The sequence below is a fragment of the Varanus komodoensis genome, unplaced genomic scaffold, assembly GCF_004798865.1.
Source record: "Varanus komodoensis strain SLA01 unplaced genomic scaffold, ASM479886v1 scaffold8, whole genome shotgun sequence".
Lineage (NCBI taxonomy): Eukaryota > Metazoa > Chordata > Lepidosauria > Squamata > Varanidae > Varanus > Varanus komodoensis.
The window spans coordinates 39,468,229-39,492,659 of NW_025336481.1; the positions used below are offsets into that span (position 1 = coordinate 39,468,229).

At 42.6% G+C, this 24,431-nt stretch overlaps 1 protein-coding gene across 25 annotated transcripts in view; it reads right to left on the reverse strand.

Annotated features, from left to right (window-relative positions):
• MICAL3 (microtubule associated monooxygenase, calponin and LIM domain containing 3) overlaps positions 1-24,431 on the reverse strand; it is a 190,581-nt gene that overhangs the window by 24,844 nt on the left and 141,306 nt on the right. For 21 of the 25 annotated variants that reach the window (XM_044454993.1, XM_044455003.1, XM_044454996.1 and 18 more), the window contains 9 exons: positions 23,241-23,303; positions 19,395-19,487; positions 18,571-18,693; positions 17,325-17,416; positions 12,056-13,910; positions 10,261-10,355; positions 6,065-6,115; positions 3,228-3,335; positions 2,043-2,136 (listed from right to left, as the gene is read on the reverse strand). In XM_044454993.1, the coding sequence (XP_044310928.1) occupies positions 2,043-2,136; positions 3,228-3,335; positions 6,065-6,115; positions 10,261-10,355; positions 12,056-13,910; positions 17,325-17,416; positions 18,571-18,693; positions 19,395-19,487; positions 23,241-23,303 (2,574 nt within the window). The remainder of the gene's footprint in view (positions 1-2,042; positions 2,137-3,227; positions 3,336-6,064; positions 6,116-10,260; positions 10,356-12,055; positions 13,911-17,324; positions 17,417-18,570; positions 18,694-19,394; positions 19,488-23,240; positions 23,304-24,431) is intronic. The other 4 variants (XM_044454998.1, XM_044455012.1, XM_044455018.1 and 1 more) reach the window with 2 other exon arrangements.

Genomic DNA, 24,431 nt, shown 5'->3' on the forward strand with positions numbered 1-24,431 from the left:
AATTCTTTTGTTCTTTTAGTAAGACACACTTTCAGACAGCATGTGTGTTGATCAGTATCTGCATTAATGTTGCTTTTGTGAGAAGGAAATAGATGACAGGTCCTTTTCTTAATATTTTTTTTTAAAAGGCAAGCAACTCCAGATGAAGGATTTTGCGTTAGGCAACAATCAAGGATTTCTGCTCATTTTACTCTATTTTCCAGATACACCTTTGTCTCATTTTATTTCGCTATTAAAAAGCCTCTATCACCTTGAACATGGTAGTAACTGACTTCAATGTTAGTGGTATTTGGGCAAGATACAGTGCCCAGCTTCCAACAATGATGGGTTATTAATGGGTTTGATGATCCTCCCTCAACCTGGCAACTCTCCAGATGAGTTGGGCTGTAACTCCCATAATTTGCAGTCCAGCAAACCTGGAGAACATCAGGTTGAAGAAGGCTGCCCTAAATGGAGCAATTTCCCACATAGTTTCTTCCCTTGGGTCACTCTGTAATGAGCATTTCAAGGATGACAGCAACTATAGCTTTCTCCTGTCCTTTTAAGATAGGCCAAAGAAAACAAGGAGGTGGTTTAAACTTAATTCATCCTAATTCATCCTTTGACATTATCAAGTCTATCTTGAATAAACTATTATCTACCAGAAAATGTCAGAATAGGCTAAGATATAACTTGAATGAAATAAAAGCATTTTAACTTTAGGTAGCTAAAAATATCTGTTCTTTGAGCAATGATTTAGTGATGACAATAACAATGTTTTGATGGGTGACTGATAATCCTACTACATTCCTGTAGGAAATTTCAATGTGTCAAACTAAGCTTCAAGCAAAGCAGAGAAAAAGTTTTTCTAAGCTGATTCAGGGGAAGTCACTTTAGTTATATTTCCCTCCCAAATCTGAAGGCAGTCCATAACAAAATACTTTATTTTCTTCATCTAATAATTATGTAGCCTGTTGTATCACTGGTGCATGGATCATATTAATAACTTGGACCTACAAGAGAGTCACACGATATATTTCCCTTTATTTGCCCACAAAGAAGAGAGAGGTTGCTGTGATATGTCAATCATCATCTAACTATTCATTCCCATGGATGAGCTGGACATTGTGGTAGAGATGAGATTACTGCCAAAACAGCATCCTCATGTCTAATCCTCCCTCCATCCCTCACAAAGTCGAGTGAAAGTCACTATGGGAGGTAATGACATCGTGCTGCCAGTTTCATTGCCTCTGCCAATGGAAGCCAATGAAGAAGACAGCTGGGAAAATTCACCCTGTGACACTTTACAACCAGTTTCATTAAACATTGTGATGGTGGTAAAATATTAGCCATAAGGATGTCACATTTCAGCAGCAGTCCTGTAGTTTAGTGCGGGTTTTCCCCTCCATCTATGTTAATTCCAATACCATTCCTTTAAACCTAGCCATCAAGGCTGCAAGCCCGTTCCACTAATAGCAGAAAGCAATGAAAATCTTATCACACATATGATTTTTTGTTCCATATGCCTTGGTGAGAGGACTGAGTTTGTACAAGATTTTTCAGAGCGCAAGTGATACTTGCTGGGCTGTTCTGTGATGATCCCTTGTGAGGGCTCTAAGGCTAATTCATGGCACAGTCAATTAAAAACACACACTATTTCTCTCACTTTCCCCCCACAGCTTCTGGGCAACATGAGGGCTTCCTTGCTATGAGAGTTTTATTTCCTAAATGAATATTAACATCTGGGTAACCGATAATCTGCATTGCAACTTTCTAAAAGATGCAACCAATAACTCTACAAAACTTTGCTCCTTCACTGAAGTAGCAAGATGAATTTCCAGAGCACATGTAACACCACCTCACAGGCAAAGGTGCCCAAGGTATGTTAGAGAAAGGAAATGGTGAATTTTAATTCTTATATTGAAAAACTGATTAATAAAACCACTTGCAGCTTAGGAGGGGACCAGTTTTCAGAGATAGTACACAAATTGTTAACAAACATTTGCATGGAAATTTAAGCAGCAAAGATTTTAAAAAAACCACTATTGAATACTGAAAGATACCTGCTTCCCCCCGAAGAGCCTTCTCAACAGCAACTCCTCTCTCCTCCAGCTGTCTTTGCTTCTCTTCTACCTGCTCCAGTTGACGTTGGATAATCTAATGAAAAAGTGGCAAATATAAATAAATATAAGGTCATACTCTCCTTTTATCCAAATGGTAAAATGCTGATCCGAGAACTCTTGATCCTTCCAAAGCAGACTGATGCCATCTGAGTTTCAGGCTGTGCATTATGTTGACACTGTGCTCTGTAGCCTGAGGAGAGTATGCGTACCAACACAGGGTTCACCTATGGGTCAGATCAGGTCAGGTTTATCATGAAAGTCAGGTGAGAAGAGTTCAGCATCATGGAAAGCTCCGAGCAGTGCTGGAGGACAGACGAGGTTGTGCGTAAGCTGCCCCAATGGAACTCCTCCACGAGATGTGACACAACACAGTCCTCAGCTAGCACACAAAGTGGTTATTTCATTGCTTTGTTGTGCAGTTACCAAGCTTTCCAGTAAAACTATATTATTAGGACAGGGTCCTAAGGAGGTGGAAGCCTTGTGATACTTTTTCATACCAAATCTTCTCCTGGAAGTGTTACTGTGGAAACTCTTTTTCAAAAGACAAGGGGTTCAGTTCCTCAGGGCTAGAACCTGCTTTTTTGTTTACACTGATGTGTAAAGTATTATATATGCACTGACAGCCCCACTTCTATTCAGTTCTTCAGCTCTGGTCGATGCATCTACAGCAGTAAGTCTTTCAACCACAAGGACCCATATATATCTTTTGAAAAAGATTTCAAAGAAAAGAGAAGAAAAGAGTTTTCTTCACAACAGCAAGACAAGGATATCCACTGTTGGCAAGCAAACCCTAGATTTAGGAAAGGCAGGCCATCCACCTTGGGTATAGCCCAATCCACTTTCTCAGACCAGTCCTGGGTTGGGCTTCAGATTTTGCAAAATTTCTTCCCAAGCACTCAGTATGCTATGTTGCCCAGTATAAAGTAAGCAGCAAAAGATGCAGTCTATTATGGTTGAAACATCAGGACCACAGTTCAATGTAATCAGATTTTTCTCCAAATGTAGAAATATAAGCACACGATGAACTTTTTTAGTGCATGCTGCAGGTATGAGCATGAAATTACTATCTTCTTATGGACTCATGAAAAATACTTCTGGAAAAGTGAGGAAAAATTTTGACTGTACCTGGGCCCTGTGTAACCTCTTCAGCTCCTCTTGCTTGGCTTGGCGACGGGCAGCTTTCTGTACCCTCCGGGTCAGTTTGGCGTTGAGCTCATCCTCTGTGTATGCCTTCTGTAGTAACAAAAAGGAGAATGTGTTACAGTCTTGTACTGCAAATTGTCAGCCCCAACGGCTTGGAGCTGACAGTGATCGTTCTTTGAGTCTTGTGGCACTTGCTGGACTTCCGGCTCAACAAGCAAGTTGGCTGCACATAGAGGTGCTAGCAGCACAGCAGATGGGGTTTGGTGAAAGACGGAGATGAGGAAAAAAAGAGGTGTGATTCAAGTGCAAAGCAGTGATTTTATGCAGAGCTTCAAATTGTGGCTGCATTCCTCTTGGTGTTACTTGTTCTAAATACAGGCATTGCCCCTGAATATCATGACTTTCTCACTCAAAATCTACCCCTTGAACCACTAAATTTCCACTCTCAGCATAATGAGAGAGGAAACATCATCTGTGGGACTTTTTGATTTATCTGGTGGTAGATGAACACTTCAATTTAATCCAGTGAGGAGAGCAACTGGTAAAGTGGTTATATACCCAAATATACCCATATTTTAAGAATGGTCAACTTTCATTGCATACACAACTAGGATGCTAACGGGATGGTTGTGCGCAAATACTTTTGTCTGACATGTAATCATTCCAAGAGATGTTTTTAACTGGGCATGTGATTGATAATGTCTAACAACAGCCATAAATAGTAAAGTGCATAAGAAAAGTCATGTTGGATTAGACCAATGATTCATCTAGTCCAGCATTTCCATTGCAAACCAGGTGCCCACAGGCTCTTTCAAGCAGGATGAATGGAACAGCTCCTTCCTGCCCAAGCTCCCTAGCAACTTGTATACTAGCCCATCCCGCCTCTGATACTATAGGTAGCACATAGCCATCAAGACTAGTCGCCATTAAGCTTCTCCTCCATAGATCAGCAGCAGATGCATCACAGGGGCTTGCTGATTATGTAGTGTGACTGCAATTCTGTGATACGAATGAGGAACCTTATGACTTTTTGGACACATGCTCCAGTGTCTTTTAAACATCTTGTCAGAATTATCAACAACACAATCCAATCCATGTTTAGACAGAAACAGGTCTAAAATTCCTAGCATGCTTCAGCTAGCCACAGCTGTCTGGGGCATGCTGGGGATTGTATACCTTCTCTCTTTCTAAATACGTATGGGATCATTTTTTGAATGTACATAGCAAGAGATACATGTGACCTCCTTAGGTACTTTTGGGGCTGAGGAGTTAAGAGCCTATGCTGAAACTAGGTGTGCGTGTTATGTGTTTTATATAATTTTCTCTTTGTCTCCATTGACGCAAGCAGCTCAAGTTTATTTATAAACACCCCCATTACCTTTGCATTATTTAAAAAATCAATTGAGGTAGATCAGTTTGGCTGAAACCCCGAACAATTAGAGGGAGGAAGAAAAGGATACCATTACAGTCACCAGTAGAATTTATTAGTGTTACAAAGATGCCACACCACAGGAAATCATTTCAATGTCTCTTTAAGCCTGTATCTACCACATTATCTTGAGATCAAGTTGCACTGGTACTTTATATCAGTACTTCCCTAGAAAATATATGAGTTTGCCCTGAGAAAACATAATAAATTAATTGCCTTTTTCTTAAGTTTTCTTTTCTTTAAAACTTATCAAACCTGTAACCATGTGATCTCATGTTGCACTTTATATGTCAAAATCCATACGTCCATAGATGGATATGCATTCATCAACATGAGAATGCCTGAATTATTTTTTTCCAATGCATGCATCTTGAATGGAAGCATACATGTGGATGACAACTTTCACATTACAAAACTCAAACCTTCATGAACATGTAGGTTTTCACATACAAAATGGTACATGAGAAGCAAAGCAGAGACAGAAAGGCATATTCACGTAGCAAACCGATGTTGGTTTTATACTGGTTCGGTTGTTATCTCCCACCCACCCCTAATTTTGGGATCGGCAGTCAGGTGAAATGAGACTTTAGATACACTCACAGAACACAAGTCCTCTGAGTTCCCTATGGAGATCAACTGTTATTAAACCGTTAAACCTGTGGTGTGGATACATCCAGAAAGAAAGATCATTGAGGTGATATTGTGATGCTCCTTAAACAGTATATTCTTTGGAATGCAATTTTAATCAACAATTCAGAATTAAATGAATGATTTGCAAAACTGTATGAAGTCAGCTGTTCACAGATTTTTTTAATGAACTGTATTTTGTGCCTTCCAGCTATGCTTATTTTTTTGTTACATATTGATGATACAGACAGTGGATGACTACTACCTATTGCGATGACCAAGGCCACTGTGTTCTGTAGAGCTTACAGAACTCAAAACCTGCCCACCTCACTGATTAACACTGGCCAGTCATTCTCTCACAGTCTAACCTGCCTCTTTCGACTGCTGTGAGCATGAAATGGGTGAAACTGAATTCCTTGATAAAATACACAGTATGTATTTATATTTTTATTCCAGTCAACTTGTAAGTGTAATGTAAATACACAATTCATTCAGCAAAATGTCCACCTTGCTTTCTTCCAAAAGATTAACATTTCTTATTGCTAGTTCCTTGAGGCATATATTGCATACATTTCAAGTGTAAATGATGGTTTAAGACTTGAAGATGATAGTTACCCATCTCTGTTAACTATTTCATACATGCACAGCCAAGGTAATGTTAGTATGAAGGAAGGCAGGGTGAAGGGGCACAGACTACAGTTCTGGCATTTTAATAACAGGAATGCATGCAACCATGGCCAGTCAATGAGAATGGAGACACTACCTTTGATGCGTATGATCTCTTGAATGCCAAGGCGTGTGGGACGTAAATCGACTTTAAAGGGGGCAGCAAGGGAAAGGAATAGCAAAGGCAAAAATAAAAAAACATAAAATGGAGCAACATCAGTTGAATGTTAAAACAATGAAAACAAAATGCACAGTAATAAACACAAAGGCTGCTTGAAATGTACCATGAAACCACATAGGGAATGAATTCTGCAGAAACCAGAAACACACAATAGAAACTCATTGCTTTAAAAAAGTAGTTCCTAGAAGAGTTCTTGTGCCAGTTACAATCCAAGAAGTTGCTCATCCTGGAAACTCTAGACAATTTCTCAAATCTATATAGTTCTAAATATTTGAGACATGAACAAACGTGCTTGAGGGCAATCATTGGACCATCTTTCTTCAACCTGGTGCTCTTCAGATCTTTTGGTCCCACAGTATAGAAGTTAGAGTGTTTAGAAAGGTTCTAGTCTCAACATGGTCATGAAACTCACAAGGTGACCTTGGGCCAGTCACTGACTTAATGTAACTAGGTTCAGGGTGTTGGGAGGATGGGGACAGGAGGAAGAGGGGACTGTGGAAGTGGCCTTGGGCTCCTGGTAGGAGAAAAGGAAGGATATCAGTATAATAAATTCCTATTAGCTCCAGCCAACATATGCTGAGAGATCCTATGCAAAACATCTGAATGACACCAGGCTGGGGAAAGACTGGACTAGATCATTCCTGACCAGCTTGTGATCCATCAAGCCAAGCAGAACTCGCCAGTACTATATTGTGATCTGCCATGTTGCCTTGACAATTACAGGGAGTTCATAAAACACCCAGCTTTTCTCTCTCATTTGTGATCTTCAACTTGAAGGGATTTACAAACTGGACAAGTTAAGGTTAAACCAATTTTCATAGAATCATACAAAAGTAGAGTTGGAAGGGGCCATGAAGGCCATTGAGTCCAACCCCCTGCTGTTCTGGGTCACCAATTCACACCATCCCACTTGAATGACTCCCTAGTTTCTTCTTGATTGTCTCTAGTGTGGGGGAGTCCACAATCCCTCTAGACGACTGGTTCTTTGCTCTAACAGTGAGGAAACTTATCCTGGTATCTAGTCTGAATCTGGGTTGTTGGTTTAAGAAAAAAGTAGAACTTAAACAGAAGCACAGTAAAGCATGTTGGCTGTGAGTTGTGTTGCATAGGAGACAATAGCTGCATTGCTTAATGGGAGGGCTATTAACAGTGGAGGCTCTTAAGGGGAAAAACTGGACTCCTATGTCTCCAGTTGCATATTGATGTCAGGCAGATGTACTGGCCTCACATTTCTGGTTTAGAAATGATTTCCACATCCACCCCCCATATATAAGAACAGTTACAGAAGTGGATTTCTTGCCCTTTTTTCTGACCACAAACTTCCACTTGAATGACACACAGCTTTGCAGAATATAATGAGGAGAGGTGTTCCACAGGGGCACCCAAAGTCACCCCTTGCCAGCTTTACTGGCACATGGCAGGAAAACACACTCAGTCAATTTCCCTAATATTTTTCAGAACTGCATAGCTGATTCTGCTTTTGCTAGTAACCTGGGAAAAAGAGGTAGGGAGGACAATCCTGAGGCCCTGTCTGCAACCATGTAAAATACTTGCTCAGCATGCAAAGCAATGTATTTCCCAGCACTGGAATTTCATGACCTGAAGATAAATTGTTCATTATATTGTGTCCAACATATTTTTATGCAATTGCAAGGTGGAGTTGATTGAATAGCAAAAAATAGACATGAAATCCTGGCCTCTGTGCCTGCTTTCCAGCATTTGTGCAATACATTCAGTTTCCCTGAAGCAAACACAGTCATGAACAGAAAATGGGAAAAAGTCTGAGAATTTAGTTGAAACCTCATTATTTAGCAAGTTGCCATAGAGAAAAACGCAACGTGACTAAGTGACTCAAAAATTGTACAACAGCAGCATGTAAGCACACAGACTACAGATTCTAGGAACACACAATCCACAGGAAATTACAGTTGCAATTTAGAGGCCGCTTCTAGCATTACATAAATGTGACTCTGATAATCACAAATATGACTTTGACCTAGTTCACATGTAATGACTAATCCAGCTTGTTTAACCCATGAGGCCATGAAGGAGCAAGCAAGCACACTACCTCCAACCACTTTGCTACATGCAACCAGTGTAGCACATTATTGAGAATTCCCTCACTTCTGGGTTGTGCTCCATGTTATACAATTTCAGAAATCTAGATTGTTGAGGGGAAAACATCTCAGACTCTTAACCCAACAACAAACCATGGGTTAAAACTCTGGCCTGTTTTTCCCTCAACAGCCCAGCATTCTGGGTCCACATATTCTTGGATTGTTTTTTAATGCAGAAACGAAGTGGAAGTGGTGAGTATTCATGAAGCAACAAACTCCGCTTGCTCTGGCATGGCACTGGCAACTCCCAGGCTATTCTTACATCTGAACTAGGCCTGCAAGTCTTGCAATTTTGGGGAAGAGGGGAGATGGTGTTACAATAAGAACACTGACAGTGGAATTTTAGTGTATAAGTGGTTCAAGATCAGTCACGTAGCAGAGAAAATAAATTATTGGTTCAGGAGATACATACAAGATCATGCTCTCCTGCTCCAGATTAGTAATTAAATTAGATGGCTCTGCCCTTCCCTGCCACACCCACAACTCACTGGAACAGAAATTGTCACGCTGGAATGGTGCATAGCAAAGAGGGCTCTCTCAGGTGTGACTGTGAGGAGTGGCTGTTCCACCCTCCACCCCACAGCCCTTCCCCTCTCTCCTTCGCCATATCTAAGCCCCCATTGTCACTGCCAGCCTCTCCAGATTTCTGTTGTAAGGAAGCCCCTTTGTTACATGCTCACAAGCTCAGTATCTGATATTGGCTATGGAATAGTTAAGTCCATGGATTGCTTAACTACACCCTTCTTACTCATAACTGAGAGAAGTTAAGAATCACGCAAGAACAGATGATTTCCACTCTCCCATTGTGCATTTATTTTCAATGCAATTCTCAATGCTGTATGAATAGCATGTTTTTTCACTGAGGATTGAGAGACCTTGAATACTTGCATTATGCTAAACGCAGAGCAGAACCATCAAGTCCCACTCCAGCTGCTCTTTGGAGAGGAAATAGGGCAGCTTATCACAGGCTTCCTTCTGTAACACTTAGGCCATCTGTCTGAACCAATCATGTTTGAAACAGCAATTAATCCAAGCTAAGTGATCATGTGAACATTAGGGCAATTCCAAGACATGTACAGTGACTGCATCATGACATATCAGAACCCGCCATCTCCTCACTACTGCCCTTTTCCCATGACATTGTTTCCAGCATCCCCAGATACCTCCTCCTTCATTTGCATCCCAGAGGCAATGTGGAACCTGCCATGAAAAGCCTGAAGGCAAGCATGAAAAAAGTGGACAAAAAGGATAAAATAAAAAGAACAGTTCAAAAGAAAGGCTGTAGATGTGTTATCCAACTCAATGGCTGAACTCAAAAGACAGTCACATTCATTGCTGTGTCGGTAACTACTTCTTTGCCCTCTAGCAGGACTGCTGCTCTAACCAAATGCTGTCATCTCAAGAAAAAGCAGCCCATTAGGATGCTTACCCACAAGTACATCAGCTAGAAAGAAGAGCTATAAACTCCCCCTCAACAGGCAAATGGTCTGACTCACAAGTAAAATCCCAAGCTCTCTCTTTCAAGAGCAAGTTGGAAAGTATCTTTCACAATGTCATCAAAACAGACCATCATGCGTGAAAAGAAAGCATGTGGTGATCTGTCTTGTGTGGATGCCACTGCTATAGTTGCTATACAAGATGAAAGAATGCTTACTGCACACTGCTTTTTTGCTATATAATCTGAAAATATGTCCAGAAGTGGCATAAGGTATTTGCTTTAAAGGCTTTCAACTGCTACTCTTACACAGGATTGCACTGGGCCAGGAACCACATAGCAACTAGACAGCATGGCGTTCACATGCAAAAGCAAGGTGGAAGGAATTAACCTGTTAGAGAAACTAACTGGTTGAACTTGATCTGTAGTTGCCACCCACCCCTGTTAAATCAGCAGAAAATATTAAAGCAAATAACATCCGATGTGCTATGTTTTCAGAACCCATTTTGGCTTTGAAAGAGCAGGGCTGTGCCAGTCTCTCCCACCTAGCTTTGCCTTACCTCTCTCTTGGATTTCTGTGAAGAGCGTTCCAAGACATCGTCATTGGAAAGGTCAGAGTCTTCAGAGAAGCTCAAGTGTCGACGCAATGGCAAATCTGAGAGAAGAGAGAAACTGATCAGATGGCAAAGCCAGAGGAGCCCTCAGCATTCTAGTAAAGACAGGCAGGGAGTTTCCTGAGGTTGGGCCAATGCTTGCTGGAAGCAGTACCACAGGCTCTGTTCTAGGTGTGAGAGCAGCGGTCCCCAAACTTTCTGGCACCAGGGAACAGTTCTGTGGAAGACCATCTTTCCACAGTCTGGTGTAGGGGATGGTTTTGTGATGATTCAAGCACACTACATATATTGGGCACTTTATTTCTATGTTTTATTACATTGTAATATATAATGAAATAATTATACAACTGACCACATCAGCTCCACCTCAGATCATCAGGCATTAGATCTGCAAAAAAAGCATGCAGCCTAGATCCCTCGTTTGTGCAGTTTACAGTAGGAGTCTTGCTCTCATTTGCCTAGGCAGGTGAGGCCACGTGAGTCTTTGAACTGCCACCCCAGAAGGCATCAGATACCCACCTCCTGTGTAGAGAGAAATGCGACACCATGTGTCTTTCGCTTGTTTGACCCTCCTGAGCGAGAGGGAATGTTGTACGGCTGCTGCCTCAGCCAGAAGGGGCCTGCGGCCTCAGCCACCCTACCAAGCGCGGACCCTACTGTAAACTATGCATGTGAGGAATCCAGATTGTGTGCTTCTTATGAGAATCTAATGCCAGACGATCTGAGGTGGAGCTGAGGTGGTGATGGGGAGCAGCTGCAAATCCAGATGAAGCTTCACTCGCTCGCCCCCTCTCACCTCCTGCTGTGCAGTCTGGTTCCTGACAGGGGGCTGGAAACCCTGTATTAGAGAAAGAACATCTTCCTCTCAGAACAATCCCATTAGTTGGCAAACTATTTCTGCTTCAACTCTGCAACAGTTAGCAAATTGTTTTCGACAATTATAGGCCAACTGCAAGCATCCCCAGGTTGCCATAGGGTTGCTCTATGACAGCCTTCCCCAACCTTGTGCCTTCCAGACATGTTTGGACCACAACATCCAGAATCCAGTCAATTGCCCTGCTTGATGGGAATTCTGAAAGTTGTGGTCCAATGCCTCCAAAAGCCACCAGGTTCGAGAAGGCTGCTCTATGAGATCAGCAACTGGAGGAGTATAAACCTGCTGATTCTCAGATTCCTCAGAGTGACTTCTCCAGGTAGCTCCTTACACTTCTGTTATGTGCATGGCTGCTTTGGACTAGGGGATGATTCCAAGATGTTATTGCAATTCCCCCAAATAAGATAGTACCAAATATCTTCATATAATCACACAAATCATTTCACAGGATTGGGCTAAATGTAGCACTCTCAATAGTGGGAGGTTCTTGTAGCACTCTCAGGTCTTTGGAAATCGCTTTTTTCCCCTCTTGCTTTCCTTAGATGTCTTTAAATGCTTGGAACCAGAAGGATGACAACATTGGTTCTGGGTAGTTCAGGAACACAAACATTTCTTGAAAAAAGCACTTCTGCTCACATTCATATTTAGACCTACAAATGGAATGATTTGTGAACAGAATCAAAATTCCTGTATATCGCTAGTTTTATCTTTTCTCCTCTTTCATTACCTCCCAAACCTCAGGGGTCTGCTTGCATCAAGTCAACTATATCTGTACAAGCAAACCATAGCATGTGCCCATATTCTGCACACATGGAGAATCTGAAGTTTCCAGGTGTTTCTACAAAATACAAGCCAGCGACACTATACCTGCTGATGCTCTAACCAGCGGAGATGGCTTATGTTTCCCTGAATCAACTGTGGCCCCACTGGAGGGTGTACTAGGGCAGGATCTGTCATCAGTCTTTTTCTTCTTGTCTTTCTTATAACCAGAGAATACAGACTTCCACAGTGATTTAGGCTTAGTAGCTTCCTCAGCAGCACTGCTGGATTTATCAGAAAGCTTGCTGTCATTCTTGGACTTCTTCTCCTTTTTGTTCTTACGGGGAGAGAAGAGAGAAGTCCTTTTCTTACTCTTCCCTCCAGAACCTTCTGAAGATGTTACTGACCCATCGCGCCCACTGACATCTGGAAAGGGTGAGAAGAACCTTTCACTACTAGCCTCGTGTTTCAGTGTGGGCCCTTCACTGGCTTTCATAACCAAATGCTTTGGGGATTCAAAACAGATCTCCTTGCTGCTTGAGGGCATGGTAGAGGCTTTGTGCAATCTGGCAGCAGTACTGGCCGTCTCCAGATCTTTCATCTTGCACAGCTGCTTTGCCATGGCATCACGCAAGGCCTGGCTCTTGATGGACTTCTCTCGGGCCCTCATTCTTTCCTCGGCCAGCTCCTTGGCTTCTGCAGAGACTTGGGGCAGACCTCTTTTTTGTTGGCTTCCCCCTTCCATGGATGGCAGTCCACCGTTCTGTTTACCCAAATGTAAGTGAAGAGGCTTCTCTGGCCGTGGCCTGCTGGGTGGAGTGTAGTATTTTTCATGGTGGCTTGTATCCTCAGTTCTCTCATCGTAAGTGTCCTCTACATCATCAGCAAATGGTATCTCATCTACACTCTCCACAAACGACTTCCTTACCTCCTCTCTAGGAGGCTGGGATGGCTCCCTGGCTGGCCGGGTCTGTTCGTTTGCTGGTGGTGGGTGAGGCGTTTGCATAGAAGCTGGTTTAGACTCGGCTTCGTTCTGCCAAGTTGCCTGGTGCCTTTTCCTTCGCAGTGTTGCTGGCTCTTCATTTTGAGGTGGCGGAGGTGGAGGGCTGGAGGGAGGGGTAAGCATGGTGGAATCAGAAGTGTTGAAACTCTGGCTGGCCAATGTCCTCATGTTGGATGAACTGCCCTGAAGACCCAGTCCAGAACTACTGGACAGGTCTCTTTTAACATCACTTGAGTTTTTCAGTTCCCTCTCTGATGGGGACTTTGGTGTAAGCAGAGAAAATTGATCATTGTCTAGCTTTGGTGTGACTGGTTTCCTTGGGGCTGGCTGGGGTTTGATGAAATGGATGCCTTTCTCTTCTGAAATCTGCTCGGGTGTGTAGGATTTCAGCGGGGTGGATTCGAGAGCTGAGATGGTAAAGCTTGGCTCTGGCCCTCTGCTTCTGTTCACAGGAGTGAGACCCAAACTTCTCCGGATTTCAGCACTCTTCATCCAGAACTCCTCCACAAGGTTATTCCTTTTCAAAGCTTCTTCTGCTGTGGTAGAGCTCCCCACTTTGTCCATCTCACCATCTTGACTTTTTAGGGCAAGTTTAGCCAAGGGAGTGGAAGTTAAGGCTGGGACTGGTTGAAAACACACTGGTGGTTCCCCTGGAGAAGGAACAGATGCCTCACTAGAAGGTAAAGGCTGTGAACAAATAGGCAGGGGCGCAGCAGGTGGAGATGGTGATATTGCAGGTGTGGCTGGTTGTGATTTCACAGGAGATGTTGGTGTGATGGCCTCAGGCAGTGCAACTGGCTGGGATCGTATTGGAGAGAGTGATGCAGGTGGGCTTTGGACTTTTTGATCACTGAGGATCTTGTCTTGTTTCTCCTCTTCTGGAAGGAATGGCTCAGGGAAAAATTGTGAATCTGCAGATTTCTTGTTGCAGGCTCCTGCTGCAAGAGGTTCCTTTGAGTCCTGCAAGAACAGATATGACCACAGGGCATCAGCAATGGAATGAAACACCCTTCAATAACCTATAAAAAATGGGGTTCAACTTCTTCTTTTTCAGGGAGCCATTTCCAGTTCAACTATTCTCCCTACAGGTCTTCCATGTTTGCCATAGAACCCTACTGTGTGGGCAGAAAGTAGAACTCTAGGCCCTTTGGACTTCAAATCTGAGCATTCCTTGACCACTGGCTATACTTGCAGGGACTTCTGGGGGCTTAAATTCCATATAGAATAATGCTATCTGTGGCCCCTAGGCATTATGCCTATATGCCACCTCCCTACCACAGGCAGTATACCTATGTATACCATGGGTGGGAGCCTACTATTGGACTCATGCCTTGCCTATAGGTTTCCCAAAGGCAACTGGCTGGTCACTAGGCTTGGTCTGATTCAGCAGGGCTCTCCTTATGTTCTTATCTGGAGATGTCCCTTTGGCCCAGAGGATTATGGGAAATTATTTCAGGATCATGTTCCATTCATCTGGGACACTGACCAGGCTTCCGTATAGCCTGTCTTGAATTTGGACTCGCACCTAAAACACATGCCATTTCTGAACTTGCAGTTTTATTGATTAATTTGGCAGTAATGTTGGCATGGTCTTAGGTGTGGCTCCAGTCTCTCATCTATGCATGTGAGGGAAACCCATATTGCTTTGTACGAATGTGACAGAAGAAGAATGCATTAACCTCTCCAGGGCAGAGAGAGAGAAAAAATGTCGCTGCCCAGAATGTATGCTTTCTGGCCATCATTCAAGCTTGAACGCTAGCCAGACTTCCCCTGGCTGTTATCTCTGAAACATGTTGGGACTACAACCTGCAGTGCCCCCAGACAACATATCCATTGGCCATGCTGGCTGCAGATGTTGGGACTTGCATTGCAAAGCATCTGGAGTGCATCAGGTTGAACAAAGCTGGACTTGAAACTGGATCTTTTCCAATGCTGTTCTTGTCAAGTAGTAGATATATACAGGTGGACATAAATATCACGGCTGGAGACAGAACATCGCAGAAGGTAAGCCATTGTTTTGACCCAGTCAATCTACTCTCCTCTTCTTGTGCTTTATGCTCTTAATTCTGAAGTGGTACTACCTTAGAGGTATTAACTGAGTAAGGAAATGTTCCCTCACCCCATCCACTAGTACCAGGGTTCTAGCAGATCTGCCCTAGTCTGATTACTAGGGCACAAGACACAAATGACAGGAACTTTGCATGCGGGCTTGTCCAAAACTGGCAATTTGCACAATATGAGGGGATTACAAGTCAAGAGAGAAACAAGCTCCCCAAAGCCAAGAGAAACTGCTATCCAGCACACAATGGGAAGAGGCAGACCCAGTCCACCAGCTGCAGAAGATCCACAGCTTTGCCTCTGCCGTGCAGATCACATGGTCTCATATACAGAGAACTGGTACACTGCAGAGCAAATAGCTCTAGCTAATTTTAAAATTGAGAAAAGTCTATGCAAAGGGAACTACCACCACAAAGGACTATTAGTCATACTCAGGCATTTAGGCATCATGACAACGCTATCCACTTGAATGAACGTGCAATTCTTGGAAGTTATACCACTGATGACTGTCACTCTTCCTCTGTATTCACTTGGAAATTAAGCATCCAATTCATGGGAGAGTGCATACAGCCGTAGTTTTAAAAAATCCCAAATATATGAATCACTCCATACAGCTGGTGTTGAACTGACCTAAGCCAGACACATCAAATAATTATGTTCAACTTGCACAAAATGCCAGACGAGAGGATAGATTAAGATGATGCATGTCTCATTCTCAAGAAGGACTTTACTCAACATCAAACTTGTAGGGATGACATTGTGGGAATATCTGCCACAACTGATACAAATCAAGTAGATTCCAGAAACCATTCTTTTACATTGGGAATCCACTGGAAAAGCTAAGGGAAGACAGCCCTTTTTTTTGTATTGATCTCAAAATATAGTCAGCTACCCTACTGCATGATCAAAGAAAGCAGCTTCTTAAAGACAAAGTAAAAAAAAATCTTTTAGACAAGCAACCTGGTGCCCCCCAGATATATTAGATTATAATTCCCAGCATCCCTGATCATTTGCCATACTGGCTAGGACTGACAGGAGTTTAAAGCATCTGGAAGCCACAAGACCAAATAAATTTGCTCTAGATCATGCATCTGGAAGGAAATTTGAGCTGTTATCAGTGGTGCTAATGGTGCATATATTACATTGAAATAGTTGGGAACCAAACCCAGAAAATGTTTTTTAAATTCTTATGCACATGTTTCCAGAGTTGTTTTCAGATATAAAGATATTTGCTCACAAATAGACAACTTCCCCAATACATCCTCTTTGAAGTAAGTTTGCATGCTTTCATTGGATTGTAAACCTGGGCAGGACATGCCACTTCTTAAAATGTATTACCATTAGGGATGTATGAGGAATCTGTCTGGAAATGGGAACCTATTAGATTCCTTCGGCTCAGCAGCCCAGAATCCACAGTCTTGGTGAACGCAGCCAGCATTTGTGGGGCAACTGCCAAGGATGGAACCCCACATGCTGTGCAAGCAGTGCTCCTCTCACACACCAGGAGAGGCTCATCTGACACTGAAAAGGCTGATCATAGGGAGTTTGCTGAAAAAACACACCCCTGCCACCACTAACACTGTTCCTCTTGCACACCAGGAGCAGCTGCTGTTTAAGTGGCTGCAACTGATCCTGAAAAGGCTGCCAGTGGCTTGCCAGAACAAGCAGTATTTCCCTTCTGTGCCAGCTGCAGCCACCTTTGAGGTGTTGCAGCTGACATGGAAATAGGTTGCTGGTTGTGCAACCAGGGGGTTTGTGAGCATTCACAGAGTTCCTCTTGGCTCAACTCACTTTGGAAGACCAGACCAAGCACAAAAGGAAGGCTGTAAATGCTTGGAGAAAAGGATTCCATCAGCGTTCACCCCAACCCTAATTGCTATTTATCAATTTCTCATCAATTTGTTTGTCAATCTAAAGAATGATGGAATATTGGGAACTGTTTTTTAATATGAAAAGATCCCAAACCAACATCCAGTCTGTTTTCACAGAAATATGCTCTTACCCATTGTTGTTGTTTAGCAAAGTCGCACCCGACCCATTGCTACCCCATGGACAACATTCCTCCGTGCTCTCTTGTCCTCCACCCCCCCGCCCCCCCAGTCCACCTAAGCTCACAGCTCTTACCCATTAAGTATTCTCAAACTTTCATATTTCAATTATGAGTTAATCTGCTGAAAGCAAGACTATAAAATGATAATTTGTCTTCATATCCTTTGGGTATGCCATTTGGATTTGTGATTAGATTTATCTGCTAGTAAAGCTGGACATGAACGGGCACATATCGACTATTAAGAAACTCATAATATTTTTATTTACTTCCTTTTCTTTGTCATTGTGGTTATCAGTTGGAGAAAGCTGAACAGGCCCTTCAAATGATGTTTCCACAGGTGGACAAGGTTTGCAGAGATCTGAAAGAGATCGGATGAACAAAGCTATTACCTCTTAGAATAATTTGAAGTGCATGCAGTTTACTGACTGTTGCTTGCTCCTTTCTATATAGTTCATCTGGTACCTAACCTAATAGTGCAATTCTTCCCAGTCACAGCATCATGCTTTGTGTCGCCTGAGCCTATGCATATTACTTAGAGCAGTTTCTACTGAATTTAGTGCAGCTTACTTTCAAGGACACATGCACAGGACTGCAGCATTATGGACCAAAACATTACATTGCTTCTGGAGGTGATGGTGCGGCCCAATACTGGTTTGAAAAGAATACGTTCAGCACCCAAAAACAGAACTACTCTGCTGGATCTAACCTAAGTCTATAAACTCCAGCATATTGCTTCCCACTCTGGCCAACAAAATGCTCACAAACAGGAATCTGAAGCAAGATCCCATTTCTCTAGGAGGTCTAATTGATAGCTCTGTCTTCCATATAATCTAATTACCTTTCAAACTGTGTAAGTGTCAATTACTAAGCTAGTGATAATTTTCCAGGTCTTCTGGCATCAAATTCCATACAGTCATTAAGCATTGGGTGAAAAAATTCTAGGCAAACTTGAAATGCATTTGTGAATTGCAAGGCTGCAGCCAACATGGTTTTCTTTACATGAAAGAAGAGAATTACTTGGTTTGCATGTAGCACCAGTTCATAGGCCAGCACTTAATCTACCAGTTTAAGCTCTACACTATTTGCCCCTCAGTCTCCAGAGTTCCAGATTCACCCTGCTGCATTTGGTTAAGGCATTTCTGACCCCCTTAGGAAAGCTGGTTTAGTACTAAAATGGGAAGTGCACAGAAGGCAGTATGCTGGCCCAGTGCTGCACAGCCTCTAAAATGAATGGGTTGTCATTACATGCAAACAAGGCTAGTACCTCATCTTTAGGGATGATGCAGGCATCAACCAGGGGAAGTATTTTAGCAGTTGTAGTGCTGCTGTGATGGAGTGACTTTCCTAGGGAGGCTTACCTGGTACTGAGCTTGTAATCTTCTCACCATCAGGTGAAAATAATTTTGATGCCACAGATTGTATAAATAATAAGGTTTAATGTATCAGGCACTGATACATTAGAAATCAGCAGATACTCGCAGTGCAGATTACCCTTCGGTGAAGAGTTAGTACCTTCTGTTGTAATAGAAGGGGCAGCTGTCTCTGCCTCTTGGTCTTCAGAGTCTTCCAGCTCAAGCTGTTTATCCTCTTCTTGATGTAGGCGGCACTCTGCTTCTGCATCAGATGGGATGTCATCTGTTCCCCATTGATTTATGTAAGGAAAGGAAAAAAGAAACAAAGAATCTCAGGGGCAAGTTTATGATGCCTTCCTGATTGGATTTTATTTCATCATCTGGAGTCAAGAGATGTGTGAAGGTGCTAGAAATGGTGGCAATGTGATTGGTTGGGAATTGTTGTGGGGGAAGGGGAAAGGGACTGTTGTTCAGTTGTAAAGTGGAAGCAAAACTTGACTTGTGTCTAGACTTGTGTTCACACAGACACAACAACCCACATATCAATGAGAATCTATACTCAACCTTGGGTATGGGTTAAATAGGAACAACAGGCTCTCTCTGCCCATCTCTGAAACCCTTTTCAGAGGTTCTTTAGCATGGATTCATCACATATGAATGACATTTAACAGTTGTAACTACTGTACCATTCCTTTTACACTCCTCTGACCACTAAAGCAGCAGCCCATCTGCCTTCCCCTATATGGAGCCCTGCATATGTTTTCAACTTCACCTCCCATCAGGACCAGCCAGCAGGACCAATGATAAAAAATCCTAGGAACGGTAGATTAATGCACTTGGAGGGCATCCCGTTGGAAAAGGCTAGCATAGGTTTTGGATTTGCTGAGCTTTGAGCAAAATACCTGCCCCTGCATCCTTTCAATGCAGGACTTTGTATAGCTGCAACAGTATTGGAAAACACAGTAAATATTCACAACGCCATACCATCGTCCAACTCCGCACCCGTGTCTCCATCTTCAAAAGCTTCTGCAGGCTCAGTGCCAACCTCATCGTCATAGTCATTCTCCTCACACAAGGCTGGAAGAAATTTGACAGGCAGATTAAAAAAGTGCTGGCAGGAAAGACATTAGATAGATCATGTTCTGAGGTAAGTTCAAGTTCTGAGGTGAAACTGTGTTCTGTTTGGAAAGGTCTTTCTAAACAGGTCTTCAGAAGACACACTAGGGTTCCAGAAACAGCAAAATCACATGATGCAGACCTTGCTGTATCACCTTAGATTAAATGTAGTGTGCTCTCCTCCCACCCCTGAACATAAAAACCTAGTATGTTGGGGAAAAGACTACACTAAAACAAAGAATTTTGCTTACTGGGTTTAAAAAGAGGAGCAAAACTGTGATTGTGCATATTGAAAGTGGTTCAGTCGAGTATAAGTTGCACCACATAATTCTAAGGATCATGTGAGCTCAGCTCATACAAGATGTTGCATAAACATACTCTCATTATCCCCAGCTGAGTCCGTTGTTTTGAAAAGTACTTTGTACCCAATGACGGGCAGTGGAAAAGAAGTGTGTTGCCTTTAAATTGCCTGGGTGCCTCCTTAGAAAATCATCTTTGAAAGACTATTACACAACAGTCACCTTATGTTGAACTCATTTTACTCTTTACAGCAACTTAAGGGCAGTTTCAAAGCACAGTTATCTATGGCAAATGGTTATCAAGCTTTGGCTGATCTAAATAGTCCAAAGCAAGAGTAAGTAGAGCTGAAACATAACATGTAAGAGACAAAAATATGGGGCATCAGATACTTAACTGCTGCAACACCTTGCAAATATACTTCCTCCTTGGTACACTCTTGAAAAACAGAACATTTGTTACTGCCTAAGGTATCATGTAACTTTCCTATGAATACCCTGTAAATATCATGGAGAATCAAGACACCAACATTGGTGACATATTTAACTGAAGACACAGATTAGCAACACAGTGGTGCAGACACATATTGAGGTGGGAAAAGATAGGTGTGTACTTATTCATAGTTATTGTACAGATATGCATTTATATACCATATGCAGTTAAAGATGAAGTGCAAAGGGATAAAAGCTGTCACACAGCAACTTGTGAGCTATGCGCTATGGTAGCCAGAAACTAACAGAGGCAACATTTTGTTCAGGTTGGTCAGCAGCCCCAACTGGATAAGGCAATATGCAGCTGTTCTGTAAGCTCTGCTGTCAGAAGCAAAAAGTTTTAAAATGCACTAACTACATCCATGCAAAACTCAAAATGTCAAGTCTCAAAGGATGAGTGTTCTACTGTATAAATTTAAGTGTACTACTTATAGCTACCCTGTTCTTGTGACAGGAGCTCAGTCTGTATAATAAAAGCAGGAAGAAAAGCAAAGTAGAGCTTCCATTATAATCCAGCTTTTGAATATAGGTAAGGAGCTTCTCTCATGATCCATACAACACCTGAGAAAAAGTATCTTTTAAGAAGAATTTGTTCCTTTAATAGGGAATCTGATGTGTTGATGGTGAGGCAGAATAGCCAACAAGCTTCATCTTTTGGAGACTTTAGAATTCTATCATGTTCCAAGATGTTTATAGTAATCATTCCCTTTTGTAGCGCACTTTTGACTTGACAGGCAGACTGGTGCCCTCCAGATATTTTGGACTACAAATTCCATAATCTGAACACTGACAATTGTGACTGGGATTGTGGGTTTTGTAATCCAAAATTACACAGAGAACCCACTTTAGGATATGTCTAGATCAGCTTTCTTGCCCTCACTGATCCTCAGGACTTTTCAATGCAAATACATTTCCTCTAAGAATTGGGGATACTTTTTTTTCTTAATAAAGAGCTTGCATAAATCCTAATAAATTCAACAAAATCAGAGAAAGGACACTGTGAGGTAATTGTTCTAAGGTTTTAGGATCTGTGAAGTGCCAGAAACAATCAGCAAACTGTGGCCCACGTTTGGTGAGAAATATTTTTTTCTTCTACTTATTTTATAGAGAAAAAAGCATTGGCTGGAGAGGAAAGGAAATGAGATGCTTTTGTCCAGACCAACAGTGGGAAAATTTGTTCTTCAGCATGAAAAAGAACCTGCAAGAAGTGGAATACTGAGGAAGAATAGATAATGGGATGTAGAGCAGTCTGTACAAGCTCCTCTCATGAACAGATCACCTGAAAGATTGCTGGCTTGGATGCACTCTCTGGGTAAAACTACACGCAATATTAAGGTCGCAAACCTGTACAAGTTTAGACAGAAAAAGGGCCTGCAACTCCTAGCATTCTGTCTATACTCGCAGAGGATGGCATCTTACATACATTATAGGAGTAAACCGAAACATAATTTTAAACAACTGCTGCCAAGAGGCTGCAGTAGGTGGAGACAATGGACTCTTTTCTCCTCTGCCCCAATCCTGACACAGCCAGCTTCCTCCCAAACCCTGGGGGCCATTTGTCAAAGGGGCATGCAGAGGAAGTACCAATGGCAGCTTCCTTTAGGAGGCAAATTGCAGCAGCAGTGTTGTTAGGACTATAACAGTGGAAGAAGGGATAAATGCTCTCCTGTACAGGCACACCAGAAGAGGACTCCTCCACAGCAGCAATTGTTTAAAGCTACAACAATCTTAAACACTCTGAACATGTAAAGGGCAATCCTAAGTATGTTTAGAGAGAGAAACAAGTCCTATACTACAGCATTCTGGCTGGGGAATGCTGGTGCTGAAGGGTGCTGCTTTGTTTTTTGGTTTAAGTATGCTTAGGATTCATGAAATCATAGAATGCTAGTGTTGGAAGGGGCCTAAAATGTGCCCTTAATGTAATGTTTCAGCAAGGCATCTTTCCTTGGTTTTCATTTCAACAGGAAACTTGGTTCGGTATGTCTGAGGGAAGCTCTTGGCTTTTCCCCCATCACTAAAGCATTTAACAGTAATGTAGAATGTCCCAAACTACCACTGCCCAATCCTTCATAGACAGAAGAAATTTTCAGAACTTCAAAAGCAGGGGCCATTGCAAACACAGTGCTTCCCAAGCACAGTCAGGGTGGCACCCTATCCAGCTTCTGTAAGATTTCCAGCCAGTTGCCTGGAACAACACGCAGTTTGTGCATGTACACATCATACCTATGAATGATAATAGTCTTGTGGCTGTGAAATGTAAATCCTTAATCCAGATTACACTTCTGCTGTGAATTGATCATGAAGCTAAAAGTGAGCAACTGCCTCTTATCCTCAGCCTCCGTATCAACCTGGGCAGGATGCTTGCAAGGATGAATGAAAGTGTGAAAGTCCCCTCTAATGGTGCAACCCTAGACTCACTTTCTTGGGAGTAAATCCCATTGTACTCAGTGGCACTTGCTTCTGAGCTGACACGCACAGGACTGCACTCTAAAGTGCTGAAAAATGAACAACAATGACGAAAATATCTGGGATAATGTGAGAAGCAAGAACCTTTCAAACATTACAGCACCTGCATGGCTTTCTTGCAGGAAGTATCCTGTTTAAATTGGCCCTATTTGTCAGAGTAATAAATGGAAGAACTGATTTCTGCTACAATTCGTTCACTCAGCACAGGAATCCTGTGCTTCTGTGTTTGCCCTGCCTCAGAGGAGATTAAGTCATGCAAGAACAAACCATCTCAGGGAGACATGCAGCCCCCTCCCTTCTTCCCTTCCCAAATCTGCATGCAGTAGCAACGAAGGCAGAGGTAGCCCAATGGTTAAAAGAGGGCCAGCAGCTGGGGCGCTGAAAACGCAGAGAGGTGGCAGCGCCAGCAGTGGCGGGCAGGGTTATTTGTGAGCTGTAAACAGAACATCACCAAAACTACCTCCTGGGACTGCATCCAGCCACGCCTGCACTGCCTCATGGCGTATGGAGGGAAGGTCTGATGCTGAATTAAAATAAAATAAAATGGTAATAAATTCCAGAACACACAAAACAGATACTTTGAAATGGAAACACCATAGAGGGAAATGTACCAAATACTTAAGAGGAGAAATAAAGACCCAGGAGACAATGAACAATGGAAAGACCAGACTCAGAAGCACCCTTGACACGGGCAGTGGCTGAGAGGAAGAAGCATGAATTCCTGAAGCTGCCAATACCAGCTGTAGTGGCATTTGGTACCCACCTGCAGATAAAAGTGTTGCAAAGAAGCCCTTTTCTGCATTTAGCAGATAAACCTTTGTCCGATGACACCATAGTGATATTACTGCAGTCTGCTCTTCTTTTTTCTCTACACCCAAATTAGGAAGACTCTGTTAAATATTTCCTCTTCCCACTAAGACTTGTGTTTGATCTGACGCCTCAGTTCTCACTCATTTATTTCATATCAGTACAGGAAGCTCTATACTGAATCTAGGGCTCAATGTCCTTATATCGAAGGCGCTCCAGCTCTTCGCCTCTTCTGCCAAACACGTCTGTTACAGACTCTGCTTTGTTATCACATTCATACTTGCATCTTAGAGGACCATTCCCTGTTCATTTAGGGCCTTTATAGCCATCAGGTCTTTTCCCTCATCCAGGGTAAAAACTGCTGTTGACAGTGATCTGGTTTCCAAGAAATTACTGCCCATGCAATCCGTAAATTATGGGTTATCGGGACTGTGTGCAAGGGAGAGAATGTACTGCTTCCCAACTGCTTGTCATTTCTGCTTTGCTAATCAACCCAGCAATGCCTCATTCTGGGATTGTGCTTCATGAAATCCAAAAAGTGAAACAACCCAGAATTTTAACAAAGCATGATTAAAACTCTGGGTTGTTTCCCCCTCATCAAGTCAGAGTTCTGTATGCACAAAGCACAATCCACAGATGGGGCATTCCTGAGTTATTACCTAACGTCGCACACAGCAGAAGTGGTTACGAGGCAGCACATTGGCTGGCTTCTGACTGCACATGATTTAAACAACCTTGTAGATAGTTATGTGCGAACTGGGTCTGTGAAAAGAATAATTCTGCAGGCAATTAACTTTCCTTAGTTGCTACTCCTTCCTCAGGTACTGGGGTCCCTTTTTACCCT